General features: G+C 43.8%; 1 protein-coding gene across 1 annotated transcript; it reads right to left on the reverse strand.

Moving 5' to 3' along the window:
- Positions 1-11,250: 11,250 nt before the first annotated feature.
- NANOG (Nanog homeobox) lies at positions 11,251-17,253 on the reverse strand. Its single transcript, XM_038576121.1, has 4 exons — positions 17,103-17,253; positions 14,799-15,064; positions 12,232-12,318; positions 11,251-12,092 (listed from the first exon to the last, which is right to left on the reverse strand). Exons 1-4 carry the CDS (start codon positions 17,251-17,253, stop codon positions 11,691-11,693), a joined length of 906 nt encoding a protein of 301 aa, XP_038432049.1. The 3' UTR covers positions 11,251-11,690.
- Positions 17,254-17,717: the final 464 nt, after the last annotated feature.

The following is a 17,717-nucleotide window of genomic DNA, read 5'->3' on the forward strand; positions in this document are numbered from 1 at the left end:
AAAAAATAAAATAAAATAAAATAAAATAAAAATAAAGTAGTTATCATACAGACACCCAAAATAAAGCATTTATCACAGTACTCGGCATATACTTGCTATAAATGTTAGTTTAGAAAGAGTCGGGTTGGGATCCCTTGGGTGGCTCAGTGGTTTAGCGCCTGCCTTTGCACCAGGACGTGATCCTAGAGTCCCGGGATCGAGTCCCAGTCAGGCTCCCTGCCTGGAAACTGTGTCTCTGCCTTTCTTTCTCTCTCTCTCTCTCTCTCTGTCTCTCATAAATAAATAAAATCTTAAAAAAAAAAAAAAAAAACTCAGGTAAGGTAATATCTAAGGTCAAAGCATTTAGCCATCTGTGTCACCTCCAAGAAGACTGGCACATGTCTCTTCTGCTCACCTCCAACACCTAGCAATACCTGATACCTAGGAAGTATTAATAAATATTCCTTGAATGAGCTAATGAAGGATGAATTTTGAGATGATTTTTATATTTTATTTTGATTTATTACAATGGCTCATGAAGGACCGAAAATGAATTACAGTGGATTGAAAAGGGATGGGGCAGTTTCTCAGGGGAGACAGGCAGGGTTATAGTCAACTCAAACTGGGAAGAAAAGGCAATATACCATTGGATGGGTAATTTAAACTTCCAGAATTTTTAGTTTCTTTACATATAAATGGTAGTTAACCTCAGAGTGTAGTTTAAGGATCATGTGAAATAATATTTATAAATATTTTCCCAGGAAAAGGGAGTGATATAAAAATATGTACTCATAGTAATTTTCTTCCAAGTTGAAACTCGCTTATTTTTCACTGTTCTTTTGGAAAATGCAAGTAGCATAAGGAAAGACACAGTTGGGACGCCTGGGTGGCTCAGTGGTTGAGGTTGAGTATCTGGTTTCAGCTCAGGTGTGATCCCGTGATTCCCAGGATCCAGGATGGAGTCCCACATCGGGATCCCTGTGGGGAGCCTGCTTCTCTCTCTGCCTGTGTCTCTGCCTCTCTCTCTATGTCTCCCATGAATAAATACATAATTTTTTTAAAAAAAAGGAAAGACATAGTAAAGAGCCATTGATGGAGTTAAGAATAATCATATTTCTCTTATCCTGATGAAGGACTTAGAGTGTAGAGTCTCAATAGATCAAAAGAACTGTTTTTCTTTACCTAATGAATAAGAATTGATCAGAGAACCAACCAGTGGAAATTAACGTATCTGTGCTGAATGGTTCGTCCAGCAGCGCCCAAGACACCTGCAAAGCTACACAGTTTGGGGAATGTTAAGTATGATCGTAGGATTAAGTGGCTGAAGAAGGATTTGAGATTTAAGAAATGAGATCTGGGATCTAGGAGAGGCTTTAATCAGGGAAGATCTAGGGTTGCAAAAAGGACAGGAATGTGTAGCTAATCTGGTGTTATGTGCACTTGCTAGATAGTCTGAGAACGTTCACTTCAACTGTGGAAAACAATTGAAATTTATGTAACACATAAGGGGCGCTTCCCTGGCTTAGTTGGTGGAGCATGTGACTCTTGATCTTGTGGTTGAGTTCGATCCTGGCATAGGGTGTGGAGATAACTTAAAGAAAAAAATTTTTTTAAGATTTTATTTATTTATTCATGAGAGGAAGAGAGAGAGAGAGAGAGAGGCAAAGACACAGGCAGAGGGAGAAGCAGGCTCCATGCAGGGAGCCTGATGCCAGATTTGATCCCACATCCCAGGATCATGCCCTGAGCTGAAGGCAGATGCTTAACCACTGAGCCACCCAGGTGCCCTAAAAAAAAAAAAAAAAAATTATAGGGGCACCTATGGTGGCTTCAGTCAGTTAAGCATCAGCCTTCGGCTCTTGTCATAGTCCCGGGAGCCTAGAATCAAGCCCCAGGCAGGCCCTGGGGAGCCTGTTTCTCCCTCTCCTCTGCCATTCCCCCTGCTTGTGGTCTCTGGCTCTATCAAATAAGCAAAATCATTTTTAAAAAATTATAGATAAATTAACCAGTAAGACATATTAGATTTAGATGGGCAGAGTACATGTGCATAGAGCCCAGAAAGGAATGGAAGGAGCAAGAGGCACCTAATTCTTTTCTTTAGCCTAACACTAAATATCCTTACATAGCCAAGGCACTCAATCTGTAACTCCGAACTTCAATTGTCCGTCCGTTGTTGACACCCATTCCAACCCCACATGTATTCTGCTCAGCAAGCTAAGGAGAGCTGCTTTTGTGGCCAGGAGTACTTGTGGTGTCTGCGATAGGGCAAGCCTGTGGGATCCTGGCCGGGTACCTTTATTCTGCAGAACCCAGGCCTCCGGTCTCAAATTCTCATCCTCCATCATTGCACCAGATATATCCTATGAACATCCTTGCAACCAGTTCTAAGTACAAGAGCATGACCCATCTCAATCCCCATACTTTGCTCCCTGAGAGTTTGATTAGGTGGATTTAATACAATTCTAGCATCTTAATTTGATCTGTGAGCTCCTCGGGTAGCTTACTTGGTAGGATACTTGGAGCTAGCGCTACCGTTGTATTCAAGTAATTCCTTAGTTTAACCTTCTAGAATTCTCAAGAACACTTTCTTTCTAGGACCACAGAGTTGTACGTCAACCACCCTGAAAGCAGGAATCTTTTAAAGAGACTGGCCACCAGCTGCTGCTTCTTTTCAATCGGGTTTCACTACAACCTCACAGAGGAACCTATTCAAATGCTTACCTTTCAGCATCCTTAGTCGAACTAACTTCCTGTGCCAGAAGCTTTTGTCTGCCCCAATTGGCCTTCTTTATTTAACAAATTCCCTTTATCTCCCGCTTGCGGCAAAGCTCACTTGGCCCCAGGGGGCACGCAATATTTACTGAAGTTCCTCCCCCACTTTCCTGCCCCTGTCTGGCAGTTGTCTGACTTTACCTTTAGGTTTGCAGTCCTGGCCTGTTTTTCCCCTGTAGACACCAAGTTTTCTGAATAGTAGGATTATTCAGAACAGAATTAAACACGTTCTTTACCCTGAGAACTAGGTGCTTGAAATTCAGTAAGCAAGGCTTTTAATCCTCCCACTTTAGAGCTTTGAATCCGGACTGTAAAATCCAGAAGAGCCAGGCAAATTGACCCAGCATGCTTCTTCCTTTCAAAAGGCACAAACTGAAAGAGAAATGCTAGCTGAAAATGAAGGAAAAGTGAGTTTTTAAAAATAAAATATGATATAGTAACTAAGGACACTGGAAGTAACCACCTCCTTTTGGAAGATGGAGAGAGCAAGATTTTCAAAAGAAAGGGATGTGAGAAGATGGAGCGGTGGCAGGTGAATTTATAATTAATTCCCTTTCTGCCTTATCTCTATTATAGGTAAATGTTCTTGGTGAGTCTGGTGACCAAAAGGATAAGTGGAAGGCTTTACATTGAGTTTGCACCTCTCCTAACTCCTCTTGGCAACTTTTTCAAGCTCTTATGTGGCTTACTTATGAAGATAGTGAATTTTGTTTTTATTAACTTTATTCTCAAACAGCAATCTTACACCTTCTTAGGTATTTATTACATATACATATATAAATTATGTACACATATGGAACATATATATATATATGTTAATAGTAAAATAATTTGTAGTGGCAAATAACATGTAATATTATAAAACTATTGAGTCATCTTAATTTACTGTTGTGGAAAGATCTCTATGATATATTATTTAAAAAATAAAACAAAACAGGGGCACCTGGGTGGCTCAGTGGTTGAGCATCTGCCTTTGGCTCAGGTTATGATCCTGGGGACCTGGGATCAGTCCCGCATCAGTCTCCCCCGTCAGGGAATCTGCTTCTCCTCTGCCTAAGTCTCTGCCTCTCTCTTTGTGTCTCTCACTCATAAATAAATAAAATCTTTTTAAAAAAAAACCCAAAACACTCATGTTTCAGGGCACCTGGCTGGCTCAGTGGGAAGAGCCTGCTACTCTTGATCTCTCGGTCATTGGGTTTGAGCCCCACATTGGGTGTAGAGATTACTAAAAAACAAAAAACGGGCAGCCCCAGTGGCTCAGCAGTTTAGCTCCACCTTCAGCCCAGGATGTGATCCTGGAGACCCGGGATCGAGTCCCACATCAGGCTCCCTGCATGGAGCCTGCTTCTCCCTCTGCCTGTGTCTCTGCCTCTTTCTCTTTCTGCGTCTCTCATGAATAAATAAATAAAATTTAAAAATATATATATTAAAAAAAAAACAAAAAATCACAAACCAAAAAACCCACTCATATTTCTGTGTTCATGCACACCATCCATTTTATCTTATTTATTTATTTTTATTCTTTTTAATTTATTTATGATAGTCACAGAGAAGGAGAGAGAGAGAGAGAGGCAGAGACATAGGCAGAGGGAGAAGCAGGCTCCATGCACCGGGAGCCCGATGTGAGATTCGATTCCGGGTCGCCAGGATCGCGCCCTGGGCCAAAGGCAGGCGCCAAACCGCTGCGCCACCCAGGGATCCCTCTTATTTATTTCTTAATTTTTTTTAATTGGTTCTTTTTTTTTTTAATTTTTATTTATTTATGATAGTCACAGAGAGAGAGAGAGAGAGAGGCAGAGACATAGGCAGAGGGAGAAGCAGGCTCCATGCACCGGGAGCCCGACGTGGGATTCGATCCCGGGTCTCCAGGATCGCGCCCTGGGCCAAAGGCAGGCGCCAAACCGCTGCGCCACCCAGGGATCCCTCTTATTTATTTCTTAATTTTTTTTTTAATTGGTTCTTTTTTTTAATTTTTATTTATTTATGATAGTCACAAAGAGAGAGAGAGAGAGAGGCAGAGACATAGGCAGAGGGAGAAGCAGGCTCCATGCACCGGGAGCCCGACGTAGGATTCGATCCCGGGTCTCCAGGATCGCGCCCTGGGCCAAAGGCAGGCGCCAAACCGCTGCGCCACCCAGGGATCCCTATTTCTTAATTTGTAAGTAAGCTCTGTGCCCAATGTGAGGCTCAGACTCACAACCCTGGAGATCAAGAGTCACATGCTCTCCTGACTAAGCCAGTGGGGCACACACTCTGTGACATCTATATACATTTTTTTCTGATGTATTCGTAAGTAGAAAAGGCAGGTTGCAGAAGAAAATATATGATGAAATTCCATATTTGGACAGGAAAAATGTGTTTTAATTCTGTTGGGTGTCATGTGTACACACACAAATGTCTGGAAAGATAATATTAAAGTTAACAGTGATTTTTTTTTTTTTTTAAGGGAATGACGAAGTCACATTGAGCTCTTAAGGAGAGTCCCAAAACTCAATCTTTCCCTTAATTCAACTACCTCAGCTTCACCTTTATGTTCTTCATATCAGAAAGATTTTGATAGGAGAAGATTCAAGAGAGAAACCATCTCAACCTTGGCTGATACAGTTAGGAAAATAAAATTTTTTTTTAAAAATGTAATTATCAGGGTGCTTTCCTGGCTTAATCAGAAGAGCATGTGACTCTTGATCTCAGGGGTTGTGAGTTCTGGCCTCATGTTGGGTGTAGAGGTGACCTAAATAAATAAATGAATAAATAAATTTAAAAATGTAATTATAAATTTTTATGATTTTTCCAAATAGATATACACCTCTAAATTCTGACATGCAAAGAAGTTGAAGATATAATGCTAAGCGGAAAAAACAAAACAAACTTTTGGAGGAGAATGTATGCTATAATCCTGTTGCAAAATCCATGAAAATTCACATAAAACCATCCTTCTTGGGACTGGGACGTCTGGATGGCTCAGCAGTTAAACTCTGCTTTTGGCTCAGGGCATGATCCTGGAGTCCAGGGATCGAGTCCCACATCGGGCTCCCTGCATGGAGCCTGCTTCTCCCTCGTCCTATGTCTCTGCCGTGCTCTCTCCTGTCTCTCATGAATAAATAAATAAAATCTTAAAAAAAAACCCAAAAACCATCTATCTTATATACGTCAAAATATTTATTGGAGAAATTAAATAAATTATTCTTACTAGATTCATTTTATGATTCATTTCTCTATGGCTTAATTTGTTTTCAATGGCAAGTTTTAGTTTTGAAATAAAAAAAGCCCGGGCACCTTCTTTCTGCCCATGGGCTCTGCCCCAGGGCTTTCATAAAAACACCTATTTACATGGGCGACATGCAGGGGAAGGGAGGGGGAAAAAAGAGGTCCAATCTTTCATTTATTTATGAAAGAGAAAAAGAGAGCAGAGGTTGCAGCAGGCATAGAAGAGAAGCAGGCTCCCCCCTGAGCAGAGAGCCCGATGTGGGGCTTGATCCCAGGGCCCTAGGATCATGACCAGAGCTGAAGACAGGTAACCAACTGAACCACCCAGGTACCCTTATTTATTTTTAATAGTATATTTATTTATGACAGAGAGTGAGAAAGAGTGTGCATGCAGGGGGGTGTGGTAGTGGGGAGAACAGAGGGAGGGACAGCTCTCTCTTGAGCTGAGTCAGAGCCCACCATGGGGTTTAATTTCAGGTCCCTGAGATCATGACCTGAGCAGAAGGCAGATGTTTAACCACCTGAGCCACCCAGATCCTATCCTTTGAAAAGATAAATCCAGACTGTCTCTGGTTCCCTGATGATCCTGGGTTTCACAGTCCTCTGCCTTTGAGGGTTTGACTTTACCCCAACATTTCACCTGTTGGGAAGAAGAGACAGTAGGTGAATGGCATCTCCAAAATGGCTAATCTCCAAAAGAGAAGGCTGGACACCAGAAGTCATCTTTTTCCTTTTTTCTTCTTTCCTTTCATCTTTATTTTCCCCCTTTTCCTTTCCAGTAATCAAGCATGTTTTATTTTATTTATTTATTTTTTTAAAGATTTTATTTATTCATTCATGATAGACATAGAGAGAGAGAGACAGAGGCAGAGACACAGGCAGAGGGAGAAGCAGGCTCCACGCTGGGAGCCCAATGCGGGACTCGATCCCGGGACTCCAGGATCGCGCCCTGGACCAAAGGCAGGCGCCAAACCGCTGAGCCACCCAGAGATCCCCCTCACGCATATTTTAAATAGGCATTCTTTTTGGCACTCTGAATCTTAATCCTTGCCCATTCCCAGTGTTCTATAGCTGAACTTAATCCAAAGCAGAAACAAGCAAAAATCAAGCGTATAAAAACATTGTTCCACAACAAAGTTCAGTACTGGAGAGATAACTTTAGGGGCACCTGGGTGGCTCAGTGATTGAGCATCTGCCTTTGGCTTGGGTCATGATCCTGGGGGCCTGGGATGGAGCCCTGTGGCTGGCTCCCTACTCTAAGGGAGCCTGCTTCTGCCTCTCCCTCTACCTGTTGCTCCTACTGCATGTGTGCGCACATACTCTCTAATAAATAAAATCTTCAAAAAGTGGGGGGGGGAAGACTACCATTTTATAATAGCTATTTTCCTTTTTTTTTTCTCTAAGATTTCATTTATTTGTTCACAAGAGACACAGAGAGAGAGATAGAGGCAGAGAAAGAAGCAGGTTCCATGCAGGGAGCCCGACGCGGGACTCGATCCACGGTCTCCAGGATCACACCCTGGGCTTAAGGCGGCGCTAAACCGCTGAGCTACCAGGGCCACCCACTATTTTCCTGTTTCTAGGCTATGGGTCACCATTTAGTATTAACTCATGTGTTGGTAATTCATTATGTGCAATGAATTTTGTAAAAATGAGACATACTGGGGGGATCCTAGAGTGGCTAAGTGGTTTAGCGCCGCCTTCGGCCCAGAGGATGATCCTGGAGTCCTAGGATCAAGTCCCACATCGGGCTTCTGCATGGAGCCTGCTTCTCCCTCTGCCTGTGTCTCTGCCTCTCTCTATCTCTGTGTCTCTCATGAATAAATAAAATCTAAAAAAAAAAAAAGACAGATTACCAACCCCCCACCCCCATTTCCTTACAGTAAGTGCTACGCCCTAGGTGGGGCCTGAACTCGTGATTCTTGAGATCATAGGTCCCGGCTCCACTGACTGAGCTAGCCAAGTGCCCCTATTAAAAAAATAAATCCTCTACCCTCTTAATTTTTCCTTCACTCAATACGTTTTAAACATAAATGAGGGGCAACCCTGGTGGCGCAGCGGTTTAGCGCCATCTGCAGCCCAGGGTGTTATCCTGGAGACCCCGGATCGAGTCCCACGTTGGGCTCCCTGCATGAGCCTGCTTCTCCCTCCGCCTGTGTCTCTGCCTCTCTCTGTGTGTCTCTCATGAATAAATAAATAAAATCTTTAAAAGAAAAACAAAAAAGTTTCAAACTGGGACGCCTGGGTGACTCAGCAGTTGAGCAACAGGGCATGATCGTGGAGTCCCAGGATCGAGTACCACATTGGGCTCCCTGCATGGAGCCTGCTTCTCCCTCTGCCTATGACTCGGCCTCTGTGTCTCTGTGTGTGTCTCTCATAAATAAACAAACAAACAAATAATCTTAAAAAATAAAAAAATAAAAATAAAATAAAACATAAATGAGGGAATCCCATGTGGCTCAGCGGTTTAGCACCGCCTTCAGCCCAGGGCATGATCCTGAAGACCCGGGATCGAGTCCCAGTTCGGGCTCCCTACATGGAGCCTGCTTCTCCTTCTGCCTGTGTCTCTGCCTCTCTCTGATTCTCATGAATAAATAAATCAAATCGTAAAAAAAAATTAAATAAATGAAAAAGCCAAGTGGCAGAACAGTAAGATCCTGTGTTTTTCAAATATCATATCCAGGAGACGCCTGGGTGGCTCAGTTGGTTGGGTGTCTGCCTTTGGCTGTGTTGTGGTCCCAGGGCCCTGGCATCAGACTCACACATTGGGGCTCCTTACTCAGCGGGGAGTCTCGCTTTCCCTCGTGGGCTCTCTCAAGTAGAATTTTTTTTTTAAGATTTATTTATTTGTTTATTCATGAGAGACACACAGAGAGAGGCAGAGACATAGGCAGAGGGAGAAGCAGGCCCCATGCAGGGAGCCCAATGTGGGACTTGATCCCAGGACTCCGGGATCACACCTGAGCCAAAGGCAGATAGATGCTCAACCGCTGAGTCACCCAGGTGCCCTCAAATAGAATCTTTAAAAAATGAATTAAAATGGGATGCCTGGGTGGCTCAGCAGTTGAGCATCTGCCTTTGGCTCAGAGCTAGATCCTGGGATAGGGGATCAAGTCCCACATCCGGCTCCCTGTGAGGAGCCCACTTCTCCCTCTGCCTGTGTCTCTCTTCACTCTGTCTCATGAATAAATAAATCTTAAAAAAAAAAATAAAATGTCATACTTAAATCTGATTGAATTATAAAACTAAAAATGAGGATTTAGTGGTGATTTCATATACTATTTTAATTATTGTATTGATGCTGTTTTTATTATCTATGGAATAATATAGTACTTGGCACAAAACTCAAATATCTGGCAGTTTAAAAGAATATTGTGTTGTCCTTGCATCTTGGCAGAAATGATCTCCAATTTCTTCTACAAGATTTTTTTTTCTAGATTTATTTATGATAGAGAGAGAGAGAGAGAGAGAGAGAGAGGCAGAGACACAGGAGGAAGGAGAAGCAGGCTCCATGCAGGGAGCCCGACGTGGGACTTGATCCCGGGACTCCAGGATTGTGCCCTGGGCCAAAGGCAGGCGCCAAACCGCTGAGCCACCCAGGCATCCCATTTTAATTCATTTTTTAAAGATTCTTTTTGAGGGCACCTGGGTGACTCAGCGGTTGAGCATCTATCTGCCTTTGCCATCTCCGATTTCTTCTGTCAAATGCCTAGATAATTTGATTGGTTAAGGTTACACAGAAGCATTGGAAAATTGGAGGAACCATGAGGGAAATGACCAGGAAACTGCCTGGTTGGTGTCTCTGCTGCTTTGGAAGGTGGATATTCTTGTGGAGGAGCGAGACAGTACTGACTGAAAGGGTGCTCAATCAGATCAATTTGGGGGCGAGCAAGGATGGATAAGAGTAAAAGCATTAGCATTGTTCCTAGATGCCTGCCTTGCCTCTTCTAAGGTGAGAAGATAATTTACCAGGAAAAAAAAAAAAACATCTATTTCAAACTAGCCTCAGACCTTAACATTTCTCTCTGATCCCGTTTATATTTGTCTCTGATGCAGCTTGTAGCATTAATATATTTATATATACCTTAAACCACATTAAATTGTGCTTTGTAGTCCATAAATTTAAGGGTTTTTTTGTTTTGTTTTGTTTTTTAATGCTGGCTTTGCGGCTCACTGGTTGAGCATCTGCCTTTGGCTGGCGTGTGGTCCCGGAGTCCCAGGATCGAGTCCCACCCACATCGGGCTCCTGCAGGGAGCCTGCTTCTCCCTCTGCCTGTCTCTCTGGATAAATAAAATCTTTTTTAAAAAATAAAAAATGTCTTAAAATAAGCTTGTTTCAACTTAGTTTTTTCTGGCAGTGTAATTGGACAGAAGGGTGGACACAGAACCTTCCCTGTGAGTTACATTAGCTGACCTTCTCCCCATCCCCTCCTTTTTAAAAAGATTTTATTTACTCATCAGAGATAGAGAGGCAGAGACACACAGGAAGAGGGAGAAGCAGGCTCCATGCAGGGAGCCTGATGTGGGACTCGATCCCAGGTCTCCAGGATCCCGTCCTGAGCTGAAGGCAGACACCCAACCACTGAGCCACCCAGGCATCCCAACATTCTTTTAACTGCAAATAACCACAAATTTTATTGTTTCATTATTATACACATAAGGGAAATAAATTAGTTAAGATTAATTGGTCCGTCACTTAGCATTGCATACTTGGTTATCTTTCCTTTCCTTTTTTTTTTTTTTTTAAGATTTTACTTATTTATTCTTGAGAGACAGAAACAGAGGGAGAAGCAGGCTCCCTGCTTGGTCTCCAGGATCATGCCCCGGGGAGTCACCCAGGGATCCCTCACTTTTACCCATTTCTTTTCTTTTCTTTCTTTCTTTTTTTTTTTTTTAAATTTTTATTTATTTATGGTAGTCACAGAGAGAGAGAGGCGCAGAGACACAGGCAGAGGGAGAAGCAGGCTCCATGCACCGGGAGCCCGATGTGGGATTCGATCCCGGGTCTCCAGGATCGTGCCCTGGGACAAAGGCAGGCGCCAAACCGCTGCACCACCCACGGATCTCACTTTTACCCATTTCTAATAGCAGCCTCCCCCCAATGGCTAGAGAAATTTCAGTTGTTTCCTGTCCCATTGGACTATAAAGACCCATGTTTAGTCCAATTTTTACTCACTGAATGACTGGTGAGATCAGGGTAGAGACAACAGAAGGTAAAGTGGATATTTTATTTGTACTTAAACCATCCAAACTGGTACTATTATCATGATACATTAAAAATACAAGACATCTTTCTACAACTACTAGAATGAACAAATTAACAATTCTAGTAAATCACAAAGGGCAGAGGAAACCAATGAAGCATATTGTATATAGCTTAACCCTTCACCGTTAATTGAGGTGATGAAAACAAGACTCACAATCTCAGAAAATACAATTATCCTTTATCACAGGTCTTTGTATTTTTACTTCCTTTTCTTGATAGAATCTACAGCCTAAAGATACCTGAATTAGTATTACATCTAGTTATCTATAGCCAGAAACATCTTATCATGTTGTCCATAGCAGCCAACGCTACTGAAACCTTTGACTCCAATCCTATCCCCTCAATGGATACAATAAGCATAATGGGACACTATCGAGGCAGAGCTGTAGGACCCTAAAAGACAAATCCTATCAGAAATAATAGTGCCCAAATTGAGATCGAATAATATACTTATCATTACACATCTTCAGGTTGAATGTTCAGAGTAATTTGGGAAAAAATCCATTATTTGCGGAGTACTAAAATACTTAGTGGATTGCTGTAGGACACCATGGCTTTCCCCAGCAGTTTCGAAGATGGACTCCAGATCACCCATAGAATTTTGCTGGAACTGGATTGGGGGCTGCAGCGATTCCTCTTCACAGTTGTGGAGCGGATTGTTCCAGGCCTGGTTGTTCCAGGCTTGAGGGCACCAGGTCTGACTGTTCCAGGAGTGGCTGCTCCAGGATTGGCTGTTCCAGGTCTGGCTGCTCCAATTCGGGTTATTCCAGGCCTGGCTGCTCCACAGTGGGAGGTTTCCAGAAGGGTTCAGCAGGTACCCCTGGCGACAGGGGTAGAAGCCTGCATATTCCGTGGTGGCAGAGCTGTTCTGAAAGGGAATGGCGGGTTAACCCAAGAGCTCTAAGGAAAATCAGAATTGTGTGTGGGCCGCGTCTTAAGCTTTAGCAATGAGCAGAACGGGAAAGTCCTTGAAAAGAAAGCAGAAAAAAATAAAAGCTTCCTGTTACCTGAGTCACACTGTTGCTCTCCTTTGGCCAGTTGCTTTTCTGCCACCTCTTGCTTTTCATCCTCTGGTTCTGGAACCAGGTTTTAACCTATAAGGGAAAAGTGACAGGAAGACATGAAATACCAGTAGTGCGGATATGCTAAGGATCAAAGATTATTGTTGACATTGTTTCCCCAGACAACAGCTATCTAAAGCTCAGGAACAAGACAGAAACTTCTAGAGTCCTACCTTTCATTCACGGAAACAATGTTCTAGGGATGGAGGTCAACGCCCTTTTTCAATGAGCCTACCAGTTATTTTATTTTATTTTTTTAATTTTTATTTATTTATGATAGTCACAGAGAGAGAGAGAGAGAGAGAGAGGGAGAGAGAGAGGCAGAGACACAGGCAGAGGGAGAAGCAGGCTCCATGCACTGGGAGCCCGATGTGGGATTCGATCCCGGGTCTCCAGGATCGCACCCTGGGCCAAAGGCAGGCGCTAAACCGCTGCGCCACCCAGGGATCCCGAGCCTACCAGTTTAGAGAAGACACATTACATATCTATTCACTAGGAAGTTCACATTTACTTTTCTTAAAGGATTTTATCTATTTATTCATTGGAGACACAGAGAATCATAGACACAGGCAGGAGAAGAAAGCCCCACATGGAGAGCCTGATATGGGACTCGATCCCAGGACCCCAGGGTCACACCTTGGGGACAAGAGAAATCATAGACACAGGGCAGGAAAGCCCCACATGGAGAGCCTGATATGGGACTCGATCCCAGGACCCCAGGGTCACACCCTGGGCCAAAGGCAGGCGCTAAACCGCTGCGCCACCCAGGGATCCCGAAGATTCACATTTAAATAAATGTCTAGGAGTGCCTGTGTGGCTCAATGGGTTAAGCGGCTGCCTTAGGCTTGGGTCATAATCTCAAGGTCCTGGTATCCAGCCCCATATCAGGCTCCCTGCTCAGTGGGAAGTCTGCTTCTCCTTTTCCTTGAATGTCCTGCTGTCTTTCTGTGTCAAATAAATAAAAATAAATAAAAATAAAAATAAAAAAATGAATGAATGAATGTCTACCCACCTCTTCATTCATACTTACTCACGCCCCTAGTTGGTTAAAGGTACTTTGTGATTAAAAAACCTCCTCCATAAGCACACTTTTTTTTTTTTTTTAAGATTTTTAATTTATTTGTTCATGAGAGACACACACAGAGGCAGAGACACAGGCAGAGGGACAAGCAGGCTTCACGCAGCAAGCTCGATGTGGGACTCGATCCTGGATCCTGGGATCACACCCTGGAGCTGAAGGCAGATGCTGAGCCACCCAGGCATCCCCATAAGCACACTTCCATTTAATACAATAATAGTGGTAATTTTAACTCAAAAATTATGAAATATACCACTAGGACAATTATTGAGAAAATATCAAGTTATGTAGGAGCACACAATAAACTTAAACTTCCAAATGATTTACAATGATAAATTAGAAAATGAAATTAAGAAGGACCAGAAGTATGTATGTACAGGTGTACACACACACACAATAACTTATGGAATGGAGGTCTTTGGGGATGCCCGGGTGGCTCAGCGATTGAGCATTTGCCTTTGGCTCAAGGTGTGATCCTGGAGTCCTAGGACCAGAGCCCCACATGGGGCCCTCCTGCGTGGAGCCTGCTTCTCCCTCTGCTTGTTTCTCTGCCTCTCCCTCAGCATCTTTCATGAATAGAGAAATAAAATCTTAAAAAAAAAAAAAAGGAATGGAGGACTTTGTCTAAGTATGGCACCAGTGATAGAAAAACACCATAAAATATCTGACTGAATAATAAGAATATGAAAAATAATTAACCTTATTAGTAATCATGCATACAGATAAAAGATTCCATTTTAATTTAATAAGCAGTGTTGGTTAAGGACTCTCCCTATCCCGGAAGATGAGATTATACAACTCCTTTGATCAAGGAGAAATTGGAAATATTTTTATGATCTTGGCATGTGCAACATAGAAAAACTAGTTAAGTAAATTATGGCATATTAAAGAGAACCTTTTTTTAAAGATTTTTATTTATTTATTCATGAGAGAACAGAGAGAGTGAGAGAGAGAGAGGCAGAGACACAGGCAGAGGGAAAAGCAGGCTCCATGCAGGGAGCCCAACGTGGGACCCGATCCCAGGACCCCAGGATCACGCCCTGGGCTGAAGGCAGGCACTTTAACTGCTGAGCCACCCAGGTGTCCTAAGAGAACTTTTTAAAAAAGATTTTATTTGACAGAGAAAGCACAAGCAGGGGCAGCAGCAGGCAGAGGGAGAAGCAGGCTTCCTGATGAGCAGGCAGCAATATGTGGGGCTCAGTCCCAGGACCTGGGCACCACGACCCTAGCCAAAGGCATAGGCTTAACCGACTGACCCACCCAGGTGCCCTAAAGAGAACATTAAAGATGATCGTGAAATGTTAGAAAGATCTCACTTTCATATTAAAATTATTTGTAGGGTAGGCCCAATAACAGGCTACATGGATGTTAGTAACACTCAGCTGCAAATTAGCGTTTTTATTTCTCACTGCAAGGACAACAAAACCAACACTACCTGCTTATAGCTGAGGTTCAGAATGTTGGAAAGTTCTTGCATCTGCTGGAGACTGAGGTATTTCTGTCTCTGAAATCGATCATTGAGAACATACAGCTGGGTCTGAGAGAACACCGTCCTCATCTTCTGTTTCTTGCCCTGGGTCGCATCTTCCTTCCTCGCTGTTCTCTCCTCTCCAGAGGTGGGTGGGAGTTTTACCCGCGGACTGGTGGAAGAATCCGGGCTGTCCTGAGTAAGCAGATCCATGGAGGAAGGAAGAGGAGAGACTGTTGGGAATAAAAAAGACACTTTTCTCTAAATCTTTTCAAATACTAAATTATCTTTGCAAATTTATGGTTTTCAAAGCATTTTTAAAGTCCTCACAACCTCAGAATTAGGGAGTAAGTAAAAATTTAACTCTTACATGACCCTGAACACTTTTTCTAGTCTTTGTGTGATGCCACTACAGTAAGTATACTAGTTGGCACCTTAAAAAAAAAAAAGTATACACACACACACACACATAACATACACACCCAACATGGAGCTCAAACTCACATCAAGACATCAAGATGAAGAGTCATTTAAAAAAAAAAAAATCAAGAGTCACATGGTCCACCAACTGAGCCAGCTAGGCACCCCTTGAACCTCTTTTGACAAAAGCTTTTACTGCAAATTGATGCTCAAGAGCCTAGGCTGTGGCTACTCAGGTGGGAATGATCGCGGGACTCCCTTCGGTAAACGTAACCATCACCCACAGCAGATTCTGGGGACCCTTTAAAATCCAGTTTATTACTTCCCAGTTCTAAACCCCAGGACTAGCAGGAACTGGGAATTCTGCTAGGCTTCTGTTTCAATACAGACTCTGCCCTTTACTAGCTCTGTCACCGCATTTCCAGAATTATTTGTCTCCCTCCCAGAGTTCCTTAAATTGAGTAAAGCAAAGTGGCTGAGAAAGTTGGCTAGCACAGGACCTGGCATATATGGACTTTCTAAGTAATAATTAACTTCCTATATTGCCTACATTTGGTAGCCACTTAGTCTTAATTACAATGCGGTATTTATTCCCCGTGCTCAAATTCAGCTCTCCCCTAGTCATGGAATAAAGTGACAGCCTTTATGGGGCAAGAATTCACAATTTTATGCATTTTGTAAATAGATCGAGAAGGAAAGAAAGTGGTGGTGGACCAAGGACTATAGCGGGGCATCGCCTAAAAATTAGCTCCACAAACTAGCACTTGGCTCGCTAAGGAGATTGTGCCCACTTGCTTATTCCTACTTGCTCACACCTAAGGGATGTCTCACGATCCAGCACTGTATTTTCCACATTAGAAATTATGAAAGGACATCAACATGAAGCTTAGGAAAACAGGGTAACATGTAAATAACTTTTAAGTCACTTTTTATCAGAAGCTTTTAAGAGATGATCTTTTTACCTCAAAGCTTTTAAAAAATGGTAAAAGCTAGTTTTACATTTTCATTTTTAACAACTACTGCGGGATTGATTTACCAAAAAAGTGGTACTACCTTACTTACCTTTACAGTGTCCTCAGCACATCCCCTCCCACATGTGGTTACCATTCAGAAGCCGAACTGGGTTTCAGATCTGGGCTCTAGCCACTTTGACGGTCAGAAGATTAAACCTTCTGGAATTATCTACCATTAAATGGGATGGACATTTCTTCGGGATGTTGGAGACTGGGCATAGCAGCCTCCCAGAAACTCAGAACCGCCCCCTAGTTAACACCCACAGAGCCAAACCAACTACTAGTGTCGTACAAAGGCAAGATATTTCAACAAGGTGACATCCAAGACTAGCCACGCTACTTCTGGCACTCCTGGAAAGACAGACGAGTCAAAAGGGGATGCTCCTCGCACCCCCACCTGCAGCGGTGATGTTAGGATTTCTGGCTTAGCAGTAGCATTAGTATTTAATAGTATTAGTACTAATACTAATTAGTAGTAATTAGTATTAGTATTTACGGTGACTGTGGGCTCAGCACTCCGTGACCACTCGGGCATCAGCTCATTTATCACAACCCATGGGCTTCCCACAGCGCCTGTGCACGCGAGGCCTCAAATACCCCGTCTACTACCGAAAGGCCAGCGCCCCGTGGCCCTCGTCTCTTGCCTGACATCTGACACAGGTGAAAGGCACAGGCCACCAAATTACAACGGAGACAGGTGTCAGAGGTCTAATCGAGGACACCTGCTTAGATTAATGCGCTACAACTGCTCAGGAGGGAAACGAATGGCCCTGCCCCTCCCTCTCCTATCACTCTCCCCCCAGGAGATCAGCTCTTCGAGGGCTGACTTCCCCCTTACCGGTCTCCGCGTGGGGCGTCTCAGCAGAGGACATTGGCAAGGATGCAGGATTTCCTCGGGGCCCGTAAACCTCAGGCATTGGAGAAGGGTCCCTAGAGTTGGGTGCTTGGGGGCCAGGCGGGCATTGGGGAGGAGCTGGATCCGCACTCATGTCGCTGGGTCGGGGGGGGGGGGGGCGGGGGACAAAAACAAAGAGCGAGATTGTAAGAAAGGCCCGGGCTTACGGCTCTAGGTGCAAGAGCGGAGCAAGTACGAAGGCCTCCACATGTAAAGAGTAGGGGAAAGACAAGATGCAGCGGGCACCACGCACAGCGAGAGGCCAGCCCCTGGGCAGAAGGCGACTACTTTGGAGGCCCTGGATTTATAAGGCGGGCTCCGCACCCTCAGCCCCGCCCCTGCTGGCAGCCCCACGCCCACACACACCCCTGCGAATTCGGGTTAATCCTGTCTGCCAGTCTCACCGAGGCCATTGTAATGGAAAAGGTCGCTGCCGGGTAGTCCAGACGGGGTGGGGATCGGGAAAACCCTGGCCCCAGAACCTCGAGAGAAGGCGAACCCCACAATTAAATATTTCTGGGTTCACCACGTTTCCATCCTTTAAAATCAAAGATACCC

Source organism: Canis lupus, chromosome 27 (genome assembly GCF_011100685.1).
Source record: "Canis lupus familiaris isolate Mischka breed German Shepherd chromosome 27, alternate assembly UU_Cfam_GSD_1.0, whole genome shotgun sequence".
In the NCBI taxonomy this organism is placed as follows: Eukaryota; Metazoa; Chordata; class Mammalia; order Carnivora; family Canidae; genus Canis; species Canis lupus.